The 22,501-nt window shown below is 46.0% G+C and overlaps 1 protein-coding gene across 8 annotated transcripts in view; it reads right to left on the bottom strand.

The window, feature by feature from the left end:
- Positions 1 to 5,976: 5,976 nt before the first annotated feature.
- LOC137846090 (E3 ubiquitin-protein ligase TRIM39-like) overlaps positions 5,977 to 22,501 on the bottom strand; it is a 284,383-nt gene continuing 267,858 nt past the window's right edge. For all 8 annotated transcript variants that reach the window (XM_068663767.1, XM_068663769.1, XM_068663770.1 and 5 more), the window contains 5 exons: positions 13,057 to 13,407; positions 8,938 to 8,985; positions 8,740 to 8,760; positions 7,397 to 7,423; positions 5,977 to 6,660 (listed from right to left, as the gene is read on the bottom strand). In XM_068663767.1, coding sequence (XP_068519868.1) covers positions 6,098 to 6,660; positions 7,397 to 7,423; positions 8,740 to 8,760; positions 8,938 to 8,985; positions 13,057 to 13,407 — 1,010 coding nt within the window. In that variant the 3' untranslated portion in view covers positions 5,977 to 6,097. The remainder of the gene's footprint in view (positions 6,661 to 7,396; positions 7,424 to 8,739; positions 8,761 to 8,937; positions 8,986 to 13,056; positions 13,408 to 22,501) is intronic.

Below are 22,501 nucleotides of genomic sequence, written 5' to 3'. Positions count from 1 at the left end.
CAAGTGCACACCCCTAGATCATGAGCCTTGACTCCCAGCCCTGACAAGCACAATGCAGATGCAAGTGCAAATGTTGACAATAAAGGCACTTTGAAGCAGTCTCCTAGGGAAATTATCTGGATCTTCACTTGTCCCAATTCTTTCAGCTACCCTTCCCAGCCTGCTGCACCCCATGGGAGGTACTGAAGACACTGCAAGAGAGGCAAGAAAAGATTATTGCTTCATAGTGAACTCTGAAGAGCAGTTGAAATGACCTATCAATAGTAACCCTGATGTTGTAGCAGCCAGACTAAGGCAGCAACCCAAACTGAGGGCACACGGTCTCTCTGGGCTCAAGTGGGCACACAGGTGGATCCCCTGAGGGGTGAAGTGTCAGTCCAGACTGGAGACTGTGCAGAGCTCCAGAATCTGGAGGCCTCCCTGGGCCCTGAGGGAAGAGAGGGCCCTGGAGCATCTTCCCTATGAAGAAAGGCTGAGACACCTGGGCTTGTTCAGCCTGGAGAAAAGAAGACAGAGAGGGCATCTCATCAATGTGTATAAATACCCAAGATGTGGGGGACAGAGGGATTTGGACAATCTCTTTTCAGTGGTTTGTGGGGACAGAACAAGGGTTAATGGCCACAAAATGCAGCACTGGAAGTTCCACACCAACATGCAAAAGAACTTCTTCACAGTGAGAGTGTCAGAGCACTGGAACAGGCTGCCCAAGGAGCTTGTGGACTCTGCTTCTCTGGAGATATTCAAGGACCATCCGGATGCCTACCTGGTCAGCCTGCTCTAAGGAACCTGCTTTGACAGGGAGGTTGTACCCGATGATCTCTTAAGGTCCCTTCCAACCCCTATAATTCTGTGATTCTGTGATTTCTTAGAGAAATTACCCGACCAAGCTCAAATTTTCTTGGAGGCGCCTGGTAGAGAGTTTTTCCAAGTTAAGAAAGTTGATTGCTAAAGGGAGTTTGTCCATAGCCAAACCAGCATCATGATTTTCTATTCTATGTTCTCGTGATCATTATATGCCTACTCTTTCCCTAACTGAGGATCTTTCAATTGTTCACTGTTATAAATGGCTCAGGATTCAAATTAGGATTAAATAAAAAATAGGATTTATTAAAAGAATATAAAGGAATAGAGGTAAGCAAACAACGCTGGGTGCACCGGGAGTCTCCGCTCCACCAGGACGCACACCAGTTACATCAAGCAGCTGATTTTTATGCTCCTAGACTAATACATATTCATTACTACTTCTAAAAAAATAGATTATTATAATTAGCTTCCGGGGTCCAGTCCCTCCTACTGGAGCATGCGCATCAGTCTCTTCTGGGGGTCTCTAGGGGTCTTTCATGCTGAAGGCTCGTAGTCTTCCTCTCACCTTTGTACTCACTCGGCACAATTCCGAGTTTATAGAACACTTTCTGCAGGTCTTGTCTCCCAACCGTCCTTCAGCTTCTTTTTCCTTCCTCTTAATCTCTTGGCCCCCTGGCCAGATACCAAAGATCCACATAGTATCCCATACCAGCCACTAGTTGTTATCAGTTGTTCTGAAACTCCCAGACATCAAACACAAACAGCTTTCTTATTTGACGCCTCACGAGTAATTAAAACATTCTTCCCCAGCCATTCACAGACACATCTATAGCAGTGTTAAGTTAATCTCAAAGAAGACAGGAAAAAAGGCTGTAACTGTTAGAAATAGAAGTCCGGAATAACAAAAGCAAACAGGTTCATAAATTTAATGAGTGTTTTCTGAAGACGTGATAAATTGACTAGAATGAGGGGGAGACTGGGACACACTGCATCTGTGGTTCAAGAATTAAATTGCCAGTGCAGGACCCAGAGGCAGACAGGATTCAAACAGAATTGTTCTTTATGGACACGAATTGTTAAAACATTCCTCACATGCCACAGTCTTGAAAAAGTCTCTTTTGGCCTTGTTGTTCCATTTTTTTTCCCCCAACAAAACAGAAAGCAAATGAAAAATCAATTCTGCTCTGCACACCTTCATCTCCTTGAGCCAACAACCCTTTTGAAGATGATGGAGCAGCTCATCTGGGAAAGAATTTCCAGGTCTTTAAAGGAAAAACCATTCATCAGGAGTAGCTGGCATGAATTCACCAAGGCGGGGGGCATGCTTGGCCAACCTGAAAGTCTTCTATGATGAAATGACTGTCCTGGTGGATGAGGGAAAAACACACATCTTGCCTGCCTCTTCCTCAGGAAGGCCTCTGACACTATCTTGCCTAAGATCCTCATAGAGAAGCTCTTGATGTCTCAGCAAGTGTAGTGGGTTTATGTGGAAAGCTTTTGGTAGTGGGGGTGGTGGTGGTGGGGGGTGGATTCTGTGAGAAGAATCCAGAAGCTGCCCCATGTTAGGTAAGGGACCCATTGATGACCAGAGCTGTGCCAATAAGCGTTATTTTTTGCACCTCTGTGAGAGCGTATTTAAGAAGGGGGGGGGGGGGGGGGGGGGGAGGGGGGGATAATTCTCTGCTACACAGAATCTTGGAGAGAGAAAAGAGTGAGAAAAAGACTTGCAGGCACCAAGACCTGTGCAGAAAGAGGGCAGGAGGTGCTCCAGATACTGGATCAGAAGTTCCCCTGCAGCATGTGGTGAGGACCATGGTGAAGCAGGTTGTCCCCCTGCAGCTCATGGAATACCATGATGGGGCAAGGTTCCATGCTGCAGTCTGTGGAGGAGACCATGGTAGAGTGGGTTCTGGGCCAGAGCTGTAGCCCGTGGAAAGGAGACCACACAGGAGAAGGAGATCTGGGGAGAGCTGCTGCCCATGGGGGCCTCATGTTAGAGCAGTGTGCTCCCAAGAGATGGACCCCATGGTATGGACCTATATCTGGAGCAGTTCTTGAAGAGCTACTGCCTGTGGGAAGCCCACACAAGATCATTTAGGAAATGATGGCATCCTGTGTGAGGGACCCCACATGGAGCAGTGGCAGAGAGTGACTGAGAAGCAGCAGTAGAGACAAAGTGCTACAGACTACCACAAACCCCGTTTCCCTGAACTGCTCAGGGGGAGGAGGTACAAGAGAGTGGATGGGGGGAAGGCATTTTTGGTTTCTTTCCTCTGTTTCTTACTTCTCTAGCTTGTTTGTAATAGGCAATAAGTCTTACTATCTCCGTACTCTGATTCTGTTTCACCCATCATGATAGTTGTTGAGTAATCTCATCCTTGTCTCAACCCTTAAGCCTTTTTATTGTATTTTCTTCCCCTTCTACTTTGAGGAGGGAAAGTGAGAGAAAAACTGAGGTGGAGCCTCACCTCCACCACAGGCTTTGAGCATCCCGGTCTAGTGGAAGGTGTTCCTGCCCATGACAGGGAGGTTGGAATTAGTTGATCTGATTTTTGTTTAGTCCTGTGCCACCTGAAATGGAAGCTGTGCCCATTATTTGGCTTTGAAGTTTCTACAGGCTTTTGCCACAGAAATGACAGATCACAGAAAGGTAAATCTTGGCATGTCTGGAGATCATCTGATCAAACCCCACTGCTCAAGCAGGTCCACCTAAAGCAGATTGCCCAGGACCATATCTTTGTATGATGATGGTTCAAGGTCAAGTTAGATGGGACCCTGGACAACCTGATCTAAGGGGTGTCATCTCTGTCCTTGGTGCAGGATTTGTAAACAGATGATCTTTAAGATCCCTTCCAACCAAAGCCATTCTATGGTTCTATATTTCTATGTTTCTATGTTTCTATGATTCCCTGAGCTGTAACATCACGTCTGCCAAAAATACCACAAGTTGCAACTGCCATTTATCTAAAATAAAATTGTTTCTTCCTACTTACAAAAGACATTCCAATGAATGTAGCTTTTCTTGACGCTGTTTCCTATTTATGAGATTTGAACCAGAACTCTTAATCTAGTGCTTCTCAGCATCATCCTTTCAGATATCTTCTGTTCCTTACCTGTCATTGCTTCCTTGCTTCCAATGTGTGTTTTTGCTTCTTTTACTCTGACTGTAAATTTAACTTTCAAAAAAATGACCAAAAACCAGGCTTGCTTTCCAATGTCATGAGAATGGTGGGGTTTGAAAGGTTTTGTGAGGTAAGTGATTTCTGCTCACTTTCCCATGACTATCTGCCAAGAGCTAGGGGTGATCAAAAGGATTGTCAGCATCCTGACATCTGACAGTGTGAAGCGCCTCTTGGGCTAATGATAGACTTGCCAGGAGAGGGTGCTCTAGCAGGAGGAATTCCCAACACAGAGGAAGGGAAAGACATTCTCCTTCTGCCACAAGCTCTTCTGAAAACTATGCAAGGGAGAATTTGTACAGGCATTGTAAATTGTCAGTGTTCTTACAGATGTATTCTTTGTCTCTTGATGAGAGAAAAGGATTAAATGCATGAATCTAAAAATGGCAGGAAGGACAAAGCTTGAGAGCAAACTCATTGATGTGGAAAGTTTGGCTATCTTGATTTTCATGTGTGAATTCTGTCCTTGTACACTAAAAGAGTAAGGTTATTTATACTTTTCAAATTCCCCTGAACATTGTTTGGACTTGTGGTGGTTTTATGTGGGTAGGCAGCTATGTCCACCACAGACACTCTCTCACTCCCCCTTTTCCAAGAAGAAGGGGTAGAAAATACGACACAAAGAGCTCAAGATTTGAGATAAAGATGATTTAGTTAAAGGGAAAAGGGAGAGAGAGAAATAAAATAAATAAAAAAAAAAAAGGCAAAGACCTCAGGAGCACAGAGAACAGCAGTTCCTCTCTACTTCCCACCAATGAGCAATGTTTAACCACATTGTGGGAAGTAGGGCAGCAAGGCCTCAATACACATAGTGTTTTTTCATGAGGATAGACGCTTCCACAGTGACAGCCCCCCACTGCTTCCCCTTTCCCACCTTATAGTGCTGAGTGCGACATCATATGGCATGGAATATCCCCTTGGTCGGTTTAGGTCAGCTGCCCTAATGATGTCCCCTCCCCATCACTAGCCCGATCTCTTGAGGTCCCTTCCAACTGCTACATGATTCTGTGATTCTGTGATTCTGATAATGGCTTTGCATTTGAAACAGAAAAAAACGTATTATATCTCAGCTATGATCATAGCTGTCTGGCACTCCTGTGATATCCTTCCAGTGTGTCTTCAGTACCTCCCATGGGGTGCAGCAGGCTGGGAAGGGTAGCTGAAAGAATTGGGACAAGTGAAGATCCAGATAATTTCCCTAGGAGACTGCTTCAAAGTGCCTTTATTGTCAACATTTGCACTTGCATCTGCATTGTGCTTGTCAGGGCTGGGAGTCAAGGCTCATGATCTGGGGGTGTGCACTTGCTGCAGACAATAAGTAATTATCTTTTGTGCTGAACATAAGCAGGAACTTCAAAGGAAAAATAGCTGTCCTCAAGGAAAGAACCTCAAGGCAAAAAAAACAAGCATTACATTTATTGAGGTCTGGTATCTCTAGTAAGAGTGCTTCCTGCATCAAAAAACATCAGTTAACTAGCTGCAAGGGATTTCCAGAAGATTGTTGCTATATGGGAACGTAACAATCTGGGCAGGAACGGCTTTGAATCCCCCTTGATCAGCAGATTATCAGTAAGAAGAAGAAAGACAGAACAACATCAGAGCACTCAGCATCACAGGAAAAATCACTCTTTCTTACTTCATTTCATATTTTTTCCCCAGCACAAGACTACATCCCAAAACAAGGAGGGTAGGACTGTGTTTCACACAGCCTCTCAAGAAACACTGGTAACAAGTCAGGCAAGAGACCTTCAGGAAGGAGAGCATACTTACAAAAGACATAGAAGGATCTGCCATTACAGGTGACCATCTAGAAACAGAATTCAGAAGTATTTTTAGGAAGGTTTGGTTCAGTTCAATTTAATGCTCCCCCACTTTAGAACAGTAGACCACCTTTGCACAAATATATATCACATGTATTTCAGTGACCTGAAATCCAGGTCTTCCTACAGAAGTGGATCAGAGAAGGCATAGGAAGAAGTGGTGAAAACATCTCTTATGAATTAGCTTTTGGGTTTTAATTTGGTGGCAAAAAGCATGGGGTTAAATACAACATAGTCAGAACCAAAGCTCTGGATTTCAGCCGTGCATTAACTGAGCTTTCTCAATTCATCCCTTCACTTCTCATCATCATCAAACCCCTGTGCTATTTGTAGAGGCTCAGTGTCAACCTGTGTTGCAGTGGGACCTGTTGAGAAGAAAGGAAAGAGCTTCATTTCCTGGCTGCAGTCATTATGAAAGGAAAAAATATGCAAAGCATTTTTCTGGTGGACATTGTAAAATAACAGCTTCTTGGCTGAGATATCCAGGAAGATCCCAATCTTTCGTGGTCTACTACCCACAAGCAAACGGGTCCAAGGATCCGTGTAAACCCAATAGTCTCGCCCATCTGCCAACCCTATGGCCCAGAAACCATTCTGAGGAGAAAGAACCAAAGTCCCTTTGCGTGTTACAGTCTCCTGGGCAACACCCAAGATCCAGTTTCTCCTCTTTCCAACATCCACTTCCCAGTAGAGTCTCCCAGATGCATAACCTTCCTTTGCCAACACAAAAGTGTGGGAATCAAATCTCTCCTTCTTGCTGGGCACCCTTCTGATTGCACCAGTATCAGTCACACTCTTCCCATCTTTTGACACTTGTAGCCTCGGATGAGCCGTGTCAGCATCAAGGGTGACATCAACTGCAATAGTCAAGTAATTTGTTAAGTAGGAAAGGGCAACAAAATCACTGCTTTGCAGCTTTCTCTTGGTTGACCTTGTGCATTTATTAATCCCCTACCATGTCTTGATCTCCACTCTGATAAGCCCTAGGAAGTTAGTTTGACCAGGACCCCCCCACCTTCTGCCATCCCTGATCTCCTATGTCCCATCGATGGCACACTGGGAGATAGGCCAATATTCTTCAAATTTAACACTCATAGAGACACTTCTCTGAAAATGGCATGTAGCTTCAAAAAGGAAAGTAAGGAGATTACAAGCCTTTGCCTTAATCACTGGAGATGTATAGAGGTGACGACAAGATAAGAGGCATGCTTACACACAGAACTTGTCTTTGAGTAAAACTAGGACCTCTTGTATGAGAATGGGGAGAAATTCTATGGGCCAAGACTGGCACATACACCATGTTAGCACACACTTGGCAGTAGAAAAGCTGGAGCTAAACACCCTGAAATGAGCCTCTCCTTTCAAAGTGCAACACAGTTTCTTCTGGAGAAGAAATTATATTACGTTCCAGAAGCAGTAAACAATGGCCTTGCAGAGTTTCCAGGACACCAAACGAATAAAAGAGATTCGGAAACAAATTTTGCTGTTATGCTTTTAGTTTCAGAACGGTTACCTGAGAAGGGCAAATTTTTTAAAGAACTGCATTGAAGATCCAAGTAGTGGAATTCAGTAAGTTTTGTTCTCATTTCTTACCTTTGTACCGTTGTGCATGCAGCAGTTCTGTGGAAAACAAGAAAAGGATGCAAAGGGTGTTTTTCAGGAGACCAAGCGTCCAATGACTTATATAACAGCCTATGCTGTTGGTAGAAGACCATGCTCTTCTACAATAGCGTGTCTCTTCTACAGGTCAGAAACCTAATCAGAATGCTATTTAACTTTCCATGGTAAAGAAGAAAAAACAAACGAGGAAAACAACTGTTTATATACATCAGGCATAGATAATCAGGAATTCCACAGTTTCTGTTAGTGGAGCCCTGCAGCACCAAAATGAAAAGGTGAAAGACAGTCTACAAGTGGCTAAGGGGCACTGCCTTGGCAAAGCCAAAGCTAAAGAGCACCAGCTGGAACAGTGAGACCAAGGCACAGACAGGCGCCTGGAAAAGCTGTCCTCATGATCTCCAATGACTGTATTACCACACAGAAAGCTTGTGGAGAAGCTGAAAAATACTTGGACTCTGGGCAGTACAACATCAAGAGCCAACATTGGAAGAACCCCACTACCCTCCAAGATGCTCACTATATCTCAGGGCAATGGCCCTGACTGGCACACATGGCCTGAAACATTGCTCCCTGTAAGGCTATGACAGCTTCATGCCTTTGCTAGCTGAAGGACACAGCAGCTCTCCTTGGCCAGACACTTGCACATCAGAAGCTGCAATAGCCCTAACACAGCACTACTACACATTCTTGCTGCCTCACACTGCGAATTCAACCTGGCAGTTCTCTATGGCCCAGAGCTTGGCATTCACGTTCTTTGGGGCTACTTGCTCTCCTGAGGTGCTGCTTTAAGCCTTGACTCAACATCAAGATCATTGAGCTTTCACAAGGAAGCCCACTAAACAGCGGGGTCCCAAATGGTATAAGACCATCACAGCATCTGCTCTGATTGCATGCTTGGACAAAAATAGACCAGGATTGCTCCATCCCTGATACTTCCACCCTCCACTTAACTTTAGTGACAGTTTTAATCTTTCCAATTACATGCAATCAGGGTCAATGGACATTTTTTTAAAAAAATAAAAAATTTAAAAATAGTATCCATAAGTTAAACATCAAGATTATGGGAGCAAAGAGCTTCCTCCAAGCAGGTGTCTCCAGTTTCTGACAGGAATTATACTCCATCCAAAGGAAACAGGGCTGCTCAGTGGACCAGGCTCTCCAGCTCCAGCCACCACTTCTCAGGCTTCCCTCCAAATCCCTTTCCCTCACTCTTGCTTGTGTTCCAAAGACTCCTCCACACAGGACCACTATACCATGTCCCAAAAAACTACACATCAGCTGTTGTGCTTGGCCTTCAGGCAGACAGACATGCTTACCGTTCTCCTTCTTCAGGGACTCTGCAAGAAGAGAGTGAGAAGGGAAGACACAACGCTTAGTATCCTGTCCCAAAAAAGGTCTGGTGGAAGAGAATGGGAAGCCTTCAGCAAGCCACACTCATCCTCCACCAGCACCTGCACCCAGCCACTGCTGCCCCATGCACAGAGGCATGGGAGCAGCAGTCTGCATGTACTCACCCATCATGTCTGCATCCCCCTGCATCCTGCCTGGTGCCTGCAGCTCCTCTGCAAATACAAGTGAGGAGAAGGAAGAGAAATGAGGGCTGTGCCAGGCAGGACCTGCTGCCAGCAATGGGGGACAAGGGATCCCTGGGTTCTGGGCAGTATAGCATCCAGCTCCAATGTTGGGAGATCCCCAACCCAGTCTCCTCTCTGCTGCTCCCCACACTCGACCTCCACCAACCCCCGTACAGAGGCAGGACTACCCTGGGCACTGAGGCATGGGTCCCTTGTCCCCACCAACATCTCCCTACACTTTCCTTCTGGCTCACACCTGGACAGGATCCCAGCTGCTCTCTACTTCCCAGGGGACAGTGATCCCCTTCCCTGGTTTTGCTTTCCCTCACAGTTTCATGCTTATAGTCTTCTCTCAGCCATAATGCCACTGAGCTTTCACTACAGAATCCATTCTGAATCAGCATCCTTAACATTATGAGAACATTCCATCAGTCAAGCCAAATGAACAGTGGGGAAAAAGAAAGCCCAGGCACCCAGGAGAGGCCCAACCCTCTCACGGTCCTCATTCCACGATGGAGCTTGATTCCATGGGCATCTATGGACATTATATACTGAACACCCACACTTACCAATCTTCCTCTGGGCATTCATTGAAATGAAAAATTAAATTAAATTAAATTAAATTAAATTAAAATAATAATAATAATAAACAATTCTTTCAAGTTCCCTTCTTCCCAGGGAATGGTGTTATCTTTCCTTGAGGTTCTTTTCTCAGCAGTTGCCCTGCATCACCAGTTAATTGGGCAATAATTACAATCTATATTCTGAAGCCAACATTTCTCTGATCTGCTTCTGCTGTCTTCTGTCAAAAATTCCTACCATCTCTGCTGAATGCATGCTGTGGTAGGAGAACAGCCTTGACTTATAGGTGAGGACAACCCTTGTAGAATCGCCTCTCCCATTCAGAGCTCTCCCTTTGTACGTCAATTATATGTCCTATATACTCAGACTTATCAGTCTGAGACTATATCTCATTCTCCCTGCTTTGGTCTGTGGTATCACACCCATCAGGACCATTTCTAGCACAGGACAGAATATCTTCTGTAAGGGGGAAAGGTCTCAGGGAACTGTAAATTTGTCATGCTTATAGTACCATTGTGGTACACTGTCATTGTTGCCTGTGAGGAATAGACTTGACTGTTACCTTTTAGAAAGGACCAAGAAGAGACAGGTCTTATTTCAATGCCACAGCCTTACAGCAAATTGTAGCATAAAACATGCAGATTGTGACCTGTGTTTTTTTTTTTTTTTTTTCTTTCATCAGAAAAGGACACGTTGCTGGGTGAGATGGTGTAATGAGGACAGAATCCACAAATGCACACAAGGACTGTTGGGGCACTCCTTATCCAAAGGAAGAGAAGCAGAGCTGAGCCCAGACTCTTTTCTTTTAGCTCTTTCTCTCAGGCTTTCAGACTCCTGTGCTAATTCCCTCTGTGAATTGTCCACCTCCCAATGGCCCAGAAGGACAGAAGACAGAAAAACATTCACAGAGTCACAGAATCTCTAGGTTGGAAGAGACCTCAAGATCATCGAGTCCAACCTCTAACCTAACACTAACAGTCCCCACTAAACCATATCCCTAAGCTCTACATCTAAACGTCTTTTAAAGACTTCCAGGGATGGTGACTCCACCACCTCCCTGGGCAGCCCGTTCCAGTGCCTAACAACCCTTTCAGTAAAGAAATTCTTCCTAACATCTAACCTAAAACTCCCCTGGCGTAACTTTAGCCCATTCCCCCTCGTCCTGTCACCAGGCACATGGGAGAACAGGCCAACCCCACCTCACTACAGCCTCCTTTAAGGTATCTGTAGAGAGCGATAAGGTCGCCCCTGAGCCTCCTCTTCTCCAGGCTGAACAAGCCCAGCTCCTTCAGCCGCTCCTCGTAGGACTTGTTCTCCAGGCCCCTCACCAGCTTCGTCGCCCTTCTTTGGACCCGCTCAAGCACCTCGATGTCCTTCTTGTAGCGAGGGGCCCAAAACTGAACACAGTACTCGAGGTGCGACCTCACCAGAGCCGAGTACGCTCTGGTCTACGAGGATTCAACTTCCACTACTTGATGGGGAAGGTCTCCTCACATACAATGACATAGGCAAGGCAGAGACATTTAATGCCTTCCTCGCCTCTGTCTTCAACACTGATGATGGGCCTCAGGTCCCAGGGTGCCTTGAGCTGGAGGACCATGACGGTGGGAATGACAAACTCCCAACCGCCCCTGTACATGTGCGGGATTTGCTGCTCTGCCTGGATGCATACAAGTCCATGGGTCCAGGTGCTTTAAGAGCTGTCTGATGTCATCGTGGGACCTCTCTGAATTATTTTTTTCAACAATCTTGGGAATCTGGAGAGGTCCCAATGGATGGGAAACTGGCAAATATGACAATTTTCAAGAAGGGTAAGAAAGAAGACCCTAGTAATTACAGGCCTGTCAGTCTCATGTCAGTGCCTGGTAAAATTATGGAGAAGATGATTCTTGAAGTTACTGAGGTGCACCTGGGGGACAATGCTGTCACTGGTCGCAGCCAACATGGGTTCCTGAGGGGTAGGTCCTCCCTAACAAATCTGTTTTCCTTTTATGATAAGATCACCCATCTAGTCGATCAAGGAAAACCAGCTGATGTGTTTTTTTTGGACTTCAGCAAGGCTTTTGACATGGTTTCCCATAGTATTCTACTGGACAAAATGTCCAGCATACAACTTAACAAAAGCATCATATGGTTGGTGAGCAATTGGCTGACAGGCAGGGCTCAAAGGGTTGTGGTTAATGGGGCCACATCTGGCTGACGAATAGTCACTAGAGTGGGGTACCTCAAGGCTCAATTTTAGGGCCAGTCCTCTTCAACGTTTATATAAATGATTTAGATGTAGGACTATAGGGTGTTCTGAGCAAATTTGCTGATGACATCAAACTTGGAGGAGTTGTGGATTCACAGTTGTGGATCCTGGGGTGCATCAAGCATGGCATTACTAGCTGGTCAAGGGAGGTGATTGTCCCACTCTACTCTGTGCTGGTATGGCCTCACCTCGAGTACTGTGTACAGTTCTGGGCACCACAGTACAAAAAGGATGTAAAACTGTTGGAGAGTGTCCAGAGGAGGGCGATGAAGATGGTGAAGGGCCTAGAGGGGAAGACGTATGAGGAGCGGCTGAGGTCACTGGGCCTGTTCAGCCTGGAGAAGAGGAGGCTGAGGGGGGACCTCATTATGGTCTACAACTTCCTCACAAGGCAGAGTGGAGAGACAGGTGAACTATTCTCTGTAAACACCAGTGATAGGACCCACAGGAATGGTGTTAAGCTGAAGTAGGGGCAGTTTAGGCTTGACTTCAAGAAGAGGTTCTTCACTGAGAGGGTGGTTGCACTCTGGAACAGGCTCCCCAGTGAAGTAGTCACCTCACCAAACCTGTATGAATTTAAAAAACAATTGGACTTTGTACTTAGTCACATGGTCTAAACTTTTGGGTAGACCTGTGCGGTGCCAGGAATTGGACTTGATGATCCTTATGGGTCCCTTCGAAATCGGGATATTCTATGAGTCTATGTTTCCCTTACATTTGCCTGTATGAATTGAGTGCCAGAGGAATACAGAAAACACAGACACCCTATGATCCTGCCTGATAGGTCTTCAAGGTAAAATGGAGACTAGGAATTGCCCTACTCCATCTCTCTCCAGGCAGGTTTTGTGGGCTGTGAGAGAGAAGACTGTACATTGATGAGGAAGATGAGTAAGTGAAAGGGAAAAACAGTAGTGGGACGTTAAGGTCAATGTTCTTAGAACCCCAGCAGAGACCTTCACCAAAGCTACAGATCACTGAGAGCTCATCAAAAACACTCCCTTCAAAAAAGTGGGAGAGAAGAAGGACCTTTACAACCTGCAGACACCATATCGGCATTGGAACTGTCTTAATGGTGAGGGTCACTTGGGAACACTCTCCCCCAAAGAAAGGGCTGTATTTCTCGATCACATTCTAGGAGACGCTTAGGGCTTTCTCACTGGATGATGTCACTAAAAAATAATGTTGGCTTTTAGGGAGTCTGCCTGCTTGCAAATTACTGTACTCACCTTGTTTACTGTCTATCTTCAGCAGGTTCTCCTCAGACCAGGACCTCTTTGCTACCTCCAAATCATTGCTTATTTTGCCCTGCATCTCTACTCTGAGGATCTCAAGGATCTCTGAGGCATCTTGCTTTCTAGATGCCTCCACATTCTGCAAAGATGTCATCAGAGATTGCATTTTTTCAGAGATTGTCTGGAGGGAAGCCTGGTTGTTGGCCAGTTTCTCTGGAGGTGTGGCTGCATGCTGTGAGGCTTCCAGTTGGCTCTGCAAAACAGTCAGCTTCTCAGTCAGAATCCTCTCCATCTCCTCCCGAATGGATTCCAGCGTCCTTGCAGTGTTTCTGTCCACGGTCCTTCCTGCAAAGGAAGAGAGGAGCCACTGAGAAACTGACATCGCTTCCTGGCAAGTGCATCCTCATCTTTCTAAAGGGGGAGAGCATTTCCTCTTAGAAAGGTCATAGAAAATGCTCTTTTGATTTCTGTGCTGATGTGGACTTACCTCCAGAGTACATTGTGGCACAAAAGGTGCCATTCCTTAGATGTGTTTTATGGGGGGGGACACTATTGATAGACAGATTGTGATGGGAGGAAGGAATCCACACAGGGACTGAGTGGTTACTCTTTGGTGAGTGGAAGTGAAGTGGAGCTTACCAAAGGCCTGGACTCCAGTTCCCTCCCCTTAGATCTCCATCCAGGGCTTTCAGTCTCTCATGGCAATTTTTCCCTGTAAGTGACTTCTTCCCCATATTCATAGAATCAATCATACAGAATCTTAAATATATCAGGTTTTGGAGGGAGCTTAAGGATCATACAGTTCCGAACCCTCTGCCATAGGCAGCGATGATACCCATTAGACCAGGTTGCCCAGGGCCTCATCTAACCTGGTCTTTAACACCTCCAGGGATGGGGCAGCCACAGCGTCTCTGGGCAGCCTGTTCCAGTGCCTCCCTACGTTTACTGTGAAGACTTTCCTCCTAAACTCTCATCTAAATCTCCTCTCTTTTAGTTTAAAGCCATTCGCCCTTGTCGTTACACTGTCTTCTTGAGGAAAAAATAATTAAAAAAAAAAAATTTACTCTCTTTCATTTCCTTATAGGCTCACTTTAAGTACTGAAAAACTGCAAGGATGTCACCGCAGAGCCTTCTCTTCTCCAGGCTGAACATCCCCAGCTCTCTCAGCCGTGCTTCATAGCAGAGGTGCTCCAACCCTCTGATAAGCTTTGTGGCCCTCCTCTGGACCCACTCTAACAGATCCAAATCCTTCTTGTGCTGGGGGCCCTAAGCCGGATGCAGTACTTCCAGTCAGGCCTCACAAGAGAAGAGTAGAGAGGGACAATCACCTTTCTTGACCTGCTGGCCACTCCTCTCTTGATGCAGTCCAGGATGCACTTGATCTTCTAGGTTGTAAACGCGCACTGCTGTCTCACGTCAAGCTTTTTGTCCTCTAGAACTCCAAAGTCTTTCTCTGCAGGGCTGCTCTCGAGAAGTCTTGCTCCCAGCCTGTACTCATATGTAGAATTGCCCTGGCCCAGCTGCAGCACCTTGCACTTAGACTTGATGAATTTCTTTAGGTTCACTTATCGGTCTTGTCCAGCTCTCTTTCAATGGCACCCCTTCCTACTGATGTATCAGATGCACCATGCATCTTGGTGTAATCTGCAAACTTGCTGAGGGAGCACTTGATCCCATTGCCTATGCTGTTGATAAAGGTAATAAGCAGTACCAGATGCTGGACAGACCACTGAGGGATACAGCTCATCACCGGCCTCCAGCTGGACACAGAGCCATTGGCCACCAGTCTGGGTAATACCTTCAAGCCACTTCCTTATCCACTGTATGGTGCAGCCATCATAGCCAACAACACTCCAATATGGAGATATGGATGTCCTTTGGGACCATATCAAAGGCCCTAAACAAGTCTAGGGAGATGACATCGGTTGGTCTTCCCATGTGAACTTATGCAGTCACTCCATCAGCTCATGGCAAGTCCATTTCAAGTGGGCTCTGGATGGAGGAGGACAGAATGGAAAAGGTCCTTGCACCTTCCAAGCCTTTGTTTGCATAAGCTGAATTCCAGAGGGATGGACAAGGAGAAGTGGCTCCGTGATCCTGCCTGAAGGCTTGTCAATGTGCTGCTGGGTGGGATGCAGGGTAGGAATTGCTCCACTGCATCTCCCCAGGCGGGATTTTTGTTCTGTGGGAGAGATGACTAGTTGCTGATGAGCAATGTCAGTGGTTAAGAGAGGGACGATACTGGAGCCTGGAGGTGGATGTTCCTTAGCCCCACCTGCAACTTTCACCACATGCAGGCATCATAGATAAACTACCAAACCAAATCCCTTTAAAGGGGAGGTAGGGAAGGAACACCCTTACCACCAGCAGGCACTACTCTGTCATGGGGCTGCGTCAGTGGAGTGGGACACAAGACCTCTCCCAAAGAGAGGGATGTCCTTCCCACTATCATGGAAGAAATGCTGGAAACTAGCTCATACAATGGTGTCACCGAATGACACCATTTGCCTTCAGGAGGCCATCCTGTTTTTGGCTGGCATAGCTTAACCGTCTTCGTTGGAGCTGGTATGACGTGGTGTTTTGGATTTGTGATGAAAATGTTGTTGTTAGCTGGCGGATGTTTTAGTTGTTCTGGGCAGTGCTTCCACACAGTCAGGGGCCCCTCTGCTTGTCATCATGCTCTGCCAGGGAGGGTGTTGGGGGTGCCCAAGATGCAGTGGGGGAACACAGCCAGGACAGCAGACCCCGGCTGTCCGAAGGGATTCCATACGACTCCTTGTTCAGCAATAAAAGCTGGGGTAAAGAAGGAGGAAGGGGAGACATTCATAGTTTTTTGCACTGGTCTTGCCCACAAAGTACTGCCTCTGGTGGAGCCTTGCTTTCCTTACGATGGCAGAACATCTGCCCACCAATCAGAAGCAGTGAAGGACTTCTGTATTTTGCTTTGCTTGTGCTTGCAGCATATGTCTTGCCTTGCCTATTAAACTGTCTATATCTCAACCCATGTGCTTTCTCACTATCACCTTTCCACTTCTCTTCCCCATCCTCTTAGAAGAACATGAGGGAGCAGCTGTGTAGTGTTTCGCTGCTCACCGGCGTTAAACCACAGGTCAAAGGTTTCTTTGGGGATCAATGTGCTCACCTAGTTGATTGTTGATCTCATGCAAGTTCTCCTCAGACCAGGACCTCTTTGCTGCCTCCAAATCGTTGCTTATTTTGCCCTGCATCTCTGCTCTGAGGATCTCAAGGTCTTGCTTTCTAGATGCCTCCACATTCTGCAAAGATATCATCAGAGATTGCAGTTTTTCAGAGATTGCCTGGAGGGAAGTCTGGGTGTTGGCCCGTTCCTCCAGAAGTGGGGCAGCATCCTGTGAGACTTCCAGTTGACACTGTAATGCAGCTGTCCTCTCACTCATATTTTTCTCTGAATCTTGCTGCAAGGATTCCTGTGCTATCCTCTTTCTCTCCATGGTCCTTCCTGCAAAGATAGAGAGAAGCAACTGGGAAACTGACTTTGTTTCCTGGGAATGTGGTCCTTGTCTTACTACAGAGGGACCTTCCCAGAGACCTTCCCAGCTCTGAAGTATAACCTATGGAGCAGCACTGGAGGCTTCGAAGTAGGATAGAAACCCAGATCGCAGAGGAAGAGACCCAGCAGTGCCCTTCTAATTCATCTCAAGACAAATGCATTGCTCCCAGGCTCTCTGCCTCTCTTTGTCTCCAGACAGCATGCATGAAGCCAAGCTCTCACCTGCATGAGGAGTCATCTTCCTTTCCACACATACTGCCAGCTTAGGAGCTCCAGAGGTAGCACCTGCAAGAGAGTTTAGGGTGAACAATGTCCATTGCTTCCCTGGGCAAAGGAAGACCCAGCCTTGTGTCTTGCCCTACCTGTCACAGGGAAGTCCCACAAAGGGGTGAGACACTACTCCTTACCATACAGCAAAGGAGGAAAATCTCACAATGACGTGTTACCCCTCCCATGTTCTTCCTCCGAGCTCTTTCTTTGAAAGCTTTCCACTCCCCATCTCAGCAATACACTCTGCTCGGGTTGGATGCAACTGGCATCAGAGAGGTGTGCCCCTAGGATCAAATTAATCCCTTCCCAAATTCTACGTCTTCTGCTGTGGACTGGCAGGACTTGTCTATGTAACTTGCTCAAAGGAGTAGACCCCACAGGGGCTCACTTCTCTCCACAGTGATCCATCCCACCCGAGATGTTCCCAAGGATGACCGCGGTCAAAAGGAAAGGGATCCTGCATACTTATTTAAACTCTGATAATACTCTACCAGCTCCGGGATGGTGCGTTCCTTTGTCACAAATTCTTAGCACAATGTTCAGAGGAAAAGAAATAAAAGAGGAAATTTAGCGAAGACCTTTCCTGAAGGAAGTACAAGAAATGATTTGCACAGCTTTTGGGGAAGAACACGTCGCATTTTTAGCCCATGAAGCAAAAGGTGCTGTGAAACATGTGCCTGATAATAATGCCATGGGTTTCAACCAATGTATCCTACCACGGAGCCCCACTCATGTTCTCAGGGGCATGAGACTCTCTCAAGTGTCCCAGAGCCTAAGTGTAGCATCCCATGGTCTTTCCCAGCAAGGCATCAGAGGGATCATGTTGCTCCTTCCTTTGAGGACACACTAAGTAGAAGTTCACAGGACGGTTTCCCTGTGGACCAGCTTTTGCTTTCAGGGAGGTGAAGGCCTGGCTGGGGATGGCTCTGCTCACCTCGTTTCTTCTCCTTCTTCTCCACTGTCCTCACAGAACAGTGTCTATCCACATCCTCCTGCATCATTTCAGGGGTGCTCCTACTCTTTATTGCAACTTTACTTTCTCTGAAGGAACAGCAATTGCTGAGAAACTGATAGTGCATCCTGGAAGTTGAGACCCCCTGTCTGCAATGAGGATGTCCAAAGGCTCTGAAATTATATCCTTTCCAGGTGATTCCCACTTAGGTCTCTCTTGTGGGTGTTTTGTAGCCATATGTTCTCTTGTTTCAGCTGGAGCAATTGTATGATCCACGGGCAGGTAATGAATGCCCATACTTTTCCTTAGCTTTTGCTCTCCTCTGTGCAAGAGGCCTTTCCCGTACAAATATTATACTGAGCTTGAGAATGGTCTGTGTGATCTGGGTGTTACCCAGCACACGCTTATTTGTTTTCTATTTTTGGACTTCTGGATTGAGGATGAAAATGAAGTTTTAGCTTTAGCTATTAATCTGTCTTTATCTCTGTGTACAAGTTTCCACGCTTTTAGCTTTTTGATTCTCTCCTGCATCCCACTTGGGCAGAGTGAGTGAGTGGCTGTGTGGTGTTTGGCTTCCACACAGAAACGTTGCGTCATATGGATCAAATGGTGCTTACCACTCTTATAGATTTGAACCGTTGTATCCTACAGTGGAGCCCTGACTGTGACATTAACAGATTCATCAACAGTTTTGCCTTTTACTCTGACATTCTTCCCAACTTTTGTAAAATCAAAGCTGTGATGTTCTTCTTTCCCTAAATAATTACTAAAACTCATTTGATTGCAGCTCTCTAGTATTAAAGCTACTTTGTTGGGCTGGGATAATTCTAAGCAATACATCTTTACTCCTAAGGGAAGAAAACTCTTCTTTCAGTGTGGGAATCTTTTAAAGGGGCTTGCTCCAGTTTACTCCAGATAAGCAACTGTACTGGGTCTGGCTGGAACGTTAACTTTCCCTGCAGCAGCCCATACAGTGCTGTGCTCGGCACTTGTAGCTGGAACCACAGTGTTATCACATCAGGGTTGTGTCTACTGCTGAGCAGTGCTGGCACAGCATCAGCACTCTCTCTAACCCTCCTAGGGGGTGGGCAAAAAGTGAGAAGAGAAAGATCACCAGGGCAGCTGACCTAAACCAACCAAAGGGATATTCCATACCATATGATGTCATACTCAGCAATAAAAGGTGGAAACAGGAAGAAGAGGGGAGGAGTGGGCTCTCATTGTGAAAACGTCGGTCCTCCTCCCGAACACGGGCTACGTGCATTGCGGCCTTGCTTCAAGGACGTGGTCAAGCATCACTCATTTGTGGGAAGTAGAGAGTAATTGCTTTCCTCTGCACTTCCACATACCCTTTATTTGTTTTATTTGTTTTGTTTGTTTGTTTTCCTCCCTTTTTTCCCTTTCCCCCTCCCTTTTCCCCTTTCACTTTTTTTTCCTTTAGTTAAATTGTTTATTTCATAATAATCTTATCTTTATTATTATTTTTATTAATATTGTTATTGTTGTTGTTGTTATAATTATTATTATTTCCCTTTAACTAAATTGTTCTTATCTCAACCTGTGAGCTGTTCTTTACTGCTTCCCGTCCTCATCTAAGGAGGGGGAGTGAGAGAGCAGTTGTGGTGTTTAGCTGTCTAGTATGGTAAAACCACCACAGCAACTCCAGGCCAGGCAGTTCTAACCCCCAAATTCAAGGTTGCTATCTCTGCCTCAGAGCAAAGCTGGCTGTTCCACGCCATTCCCAGGATTGCTCCCATCTCCCACTACAAAATGGTCCTTCTGGCGAAATACCACTGTACATGGCTTTTGCACCAGAAGGTAGATGAATCACTTTTCCTGTTGTTGGACTGGTCTGGAATAACGTTTGTGGGCTGAAGGAGCAACACAGATTAGAAGAGGTATTCAGTTGTGCCCATGAAGTCATGGACTCCCTTTTTATTCTATGCCATCTTCCCAGGGATGCAGGATTTCTAGATGGCTTACTTTTCTGTCCAACCCAACACAAGGAGAAGACGCCCCACTCTTACCAGGTTTCCAAGACATGTCCTCGTGACTTTTACTTTACTCTTTCCTTTTCTGAGAAGTTAGACTGAAATGCAAGGAAAATAAAATGAAAAAAGGAAAAAGATGTCTAAACTGTATGGTGGTTAGAGGGCAGGAGACCAGAAGGTAAGGTCAGAGAGATGGTCCAATGGCCTCCCAGCTAGTCACTATTCCAGCCTGGGGCAGTGCACCAATCTGAGCGTTATCACAGCAATGCCGAAATGAGTGGTTAGAAAGCTGCCTGGCAGAGAAGGACCTGGGAGTATTGGTGGATAGTCGGCTGAATATGAGCCAGCAGTGTGCTCAGGTAGCCAAGAAGGTCAACAGCAACCTGGCTTGTCTAAGAAGCAGTGTGGCCAGCAGGGCTAGGGAAGTGATTGTCCCCCTGTACTCGGCTTTGGTGAGGCCGCATCTCGAGTACTGTGTTCAGTTTTGGGCCCTTCACTGCCTGAAGGACATGGAGGTGCTCGAGTGAGTCCAGAGAAGGGCTACAAAGCTGGTGAGGGGTCTGGAGAACAAGTCTTATGAGGAGCGGCTGAGGGAGCAGGGTTTGTTCAGCCTGGAGAAGAGGAGGCTCAGGGGCAACCTTATCGCTCTTTATAAGTACATTAAAGGAGGCTGTAGCGAGGTGAGGGTTGGTCTATTCTCCCACATGCCTGGTGACAGGACGAGGGGGAATGGGCTAAAGGTGCACCAGGGGAGTTTTAGCTTGGAAGTTAGGAAGAACTTCTTTACCAAAAGGGTTGTTTGGCATTGGAATGGGCTGCCCAGGGAAGTGGTTGAGTCACCATCCCTGGAAGTCTTTAAAAGACGTTTAGATGTAGAGCTTAGTGATATGGTTTAGTGGAGGACTTTTAAGTTAGAGGTTGGACTCAGTGATCTTGGAGGTCTCTTCTAACCTAGATGATTCTGTGATTCTGTGAAATGTTTTCCTGGGTCAAAATGCAAAATGTTCCTTACATGTGCAGGGTGCAGAAGAAGGTGCTTGACCCCAGCTACAGTTTTCCTCAGAGGCAGAGTAATAGCACTGTTACTCATATTGTGCATGTCTCTTCAGACTAGACTCCATTCGTGGCAGTGACCTTGATCAATCTACACAAAAAGGGCAGTGTTGTGTTGACATTTGCTGGATACCAGATGCCCATTAAGCCACTCTCTCATTTTCTCTCCTTAGCTTCCGAGAAGATTGGGTTCTGATGCAAACATGGAGAGATTTGAAACTGCAACCTGAGTGGGACAGACTGTTCCAAGTGCTCCTGACTACTGAGACCACAGCAAGAACGGCTCAGAAAGGGTGGACTCATACCTGGGTAAAAGCATCAGTTAACCCTGATACCTGAGAGACTGCATTAACAAAGACTTCTAAGGTTAAAACTGCTGAAACTATCTATTGTAAACCTTTAACTTCTCCTTAGAAGAATTCTAAATGAATTAATGATTACGAGGGATTGAATTACACAGAATTGGAGTGTTTCCAGGGAATACTCTTTGGAAGTGGGAGAAAAAGAAGGGGAGGGGAGGGTATTTAATCCCCACCAGAAAAATTCTTATTAGTTTGTGATTTTTATTGTTTGTTTGTTGTTTAATTATTATAGGGATGTATATACATACAGAAATGATGCATTTTAAGTTTATCATGGTGATACCTATTCTCAATGGATTAGTGATAGGACGGAGGGAAAAGTCATCATTTCCAATTAATCCAGAACATCTCTTGAGTTCTGTCTCAAAATAGTTGTTGGATTTTCACCCAGATGCCTAGAAAGACTGTAAAGGCTGTGGGTAGTTAGGGTCTGGCGGCCGGAAGATGTCGCGATGTACGGAAAGGTGGAGCCCCTCCCTTGATGGACAGTGGCGTGTGGCCTGTGATGTAAGCAAGCGGAAGTGACGCTATGGGCCTCGGCTATATAAGCCCATGTGACTCGACAATAAACGCCATTTGCCATCCACCACATTGGTGTCTGTGAACCGATGGACCGAGCGGCCTGGGGTTGGCCGCCGTGCCGTTCCTGAACCAGGTCGCCACTGCCCCCTGAAGGCAACAAAAGGCCCTGTCCCTGATTGCTATCCCATTAACAGCAGTAACTGTGTCTAGATTCTCTGGATTTCCATAAACGACAGATCATACTCAGTCCTGGGAAGGAATAGATTTTGAAGTTGAGCTCCCTGTGCATAATCCTGGCTACAATATACCATGTTATCAAGGGTGCCTTTTAAACAACATTGATAGAAACTCAGGGGACGATAGTTCTGACCCTGGGCGTGGAAATAGTATCCACAAAATAAGAAATCATTCATACTGTACCAAATATGGCACTGTACCAAATATGCCATGAAATATTGTAGCTGTACACATTGTAATATTGTATTGTAATTGTAATATTTTAATGTACACATTGAAATATTTTATTGTACACATAATGCACACCAGATACAACATGAGAATCCTGTAACAACATGGCCTGTCCCAAATAGCAAGGGGGTGTTACTGGCTTCGTGACTATAAAGCCAGGAAGGTGTTGCCCCTAGGATGGAAGGGAGCTTGGGGGCAATGATTCCATACGTAACTATTATTGAACTATAGTTTAAGAACTAGAAAATAACACTCTGTATACAGTCCAGGAACTACAAAAGGAGGTAACAAG

This window comes from Anas acuta, chromosome 30, assembly GCF_963932015.1.
Source record: "Anas acuta chromosome 30, bAnaAcu1.1, whole genome shotgun sequence".
Classification (NCBI taxonomy): Eukaryota; Metazoa; Chordata; class Aves; order Anseriformes; family Anatidae; genus Anas; species Anas acuta.
The sequence above is the reverse complement of the archived record's forward strand: the minus strand, read 5'-3'. Positions and strand labels throughout refer to the sequence as shown.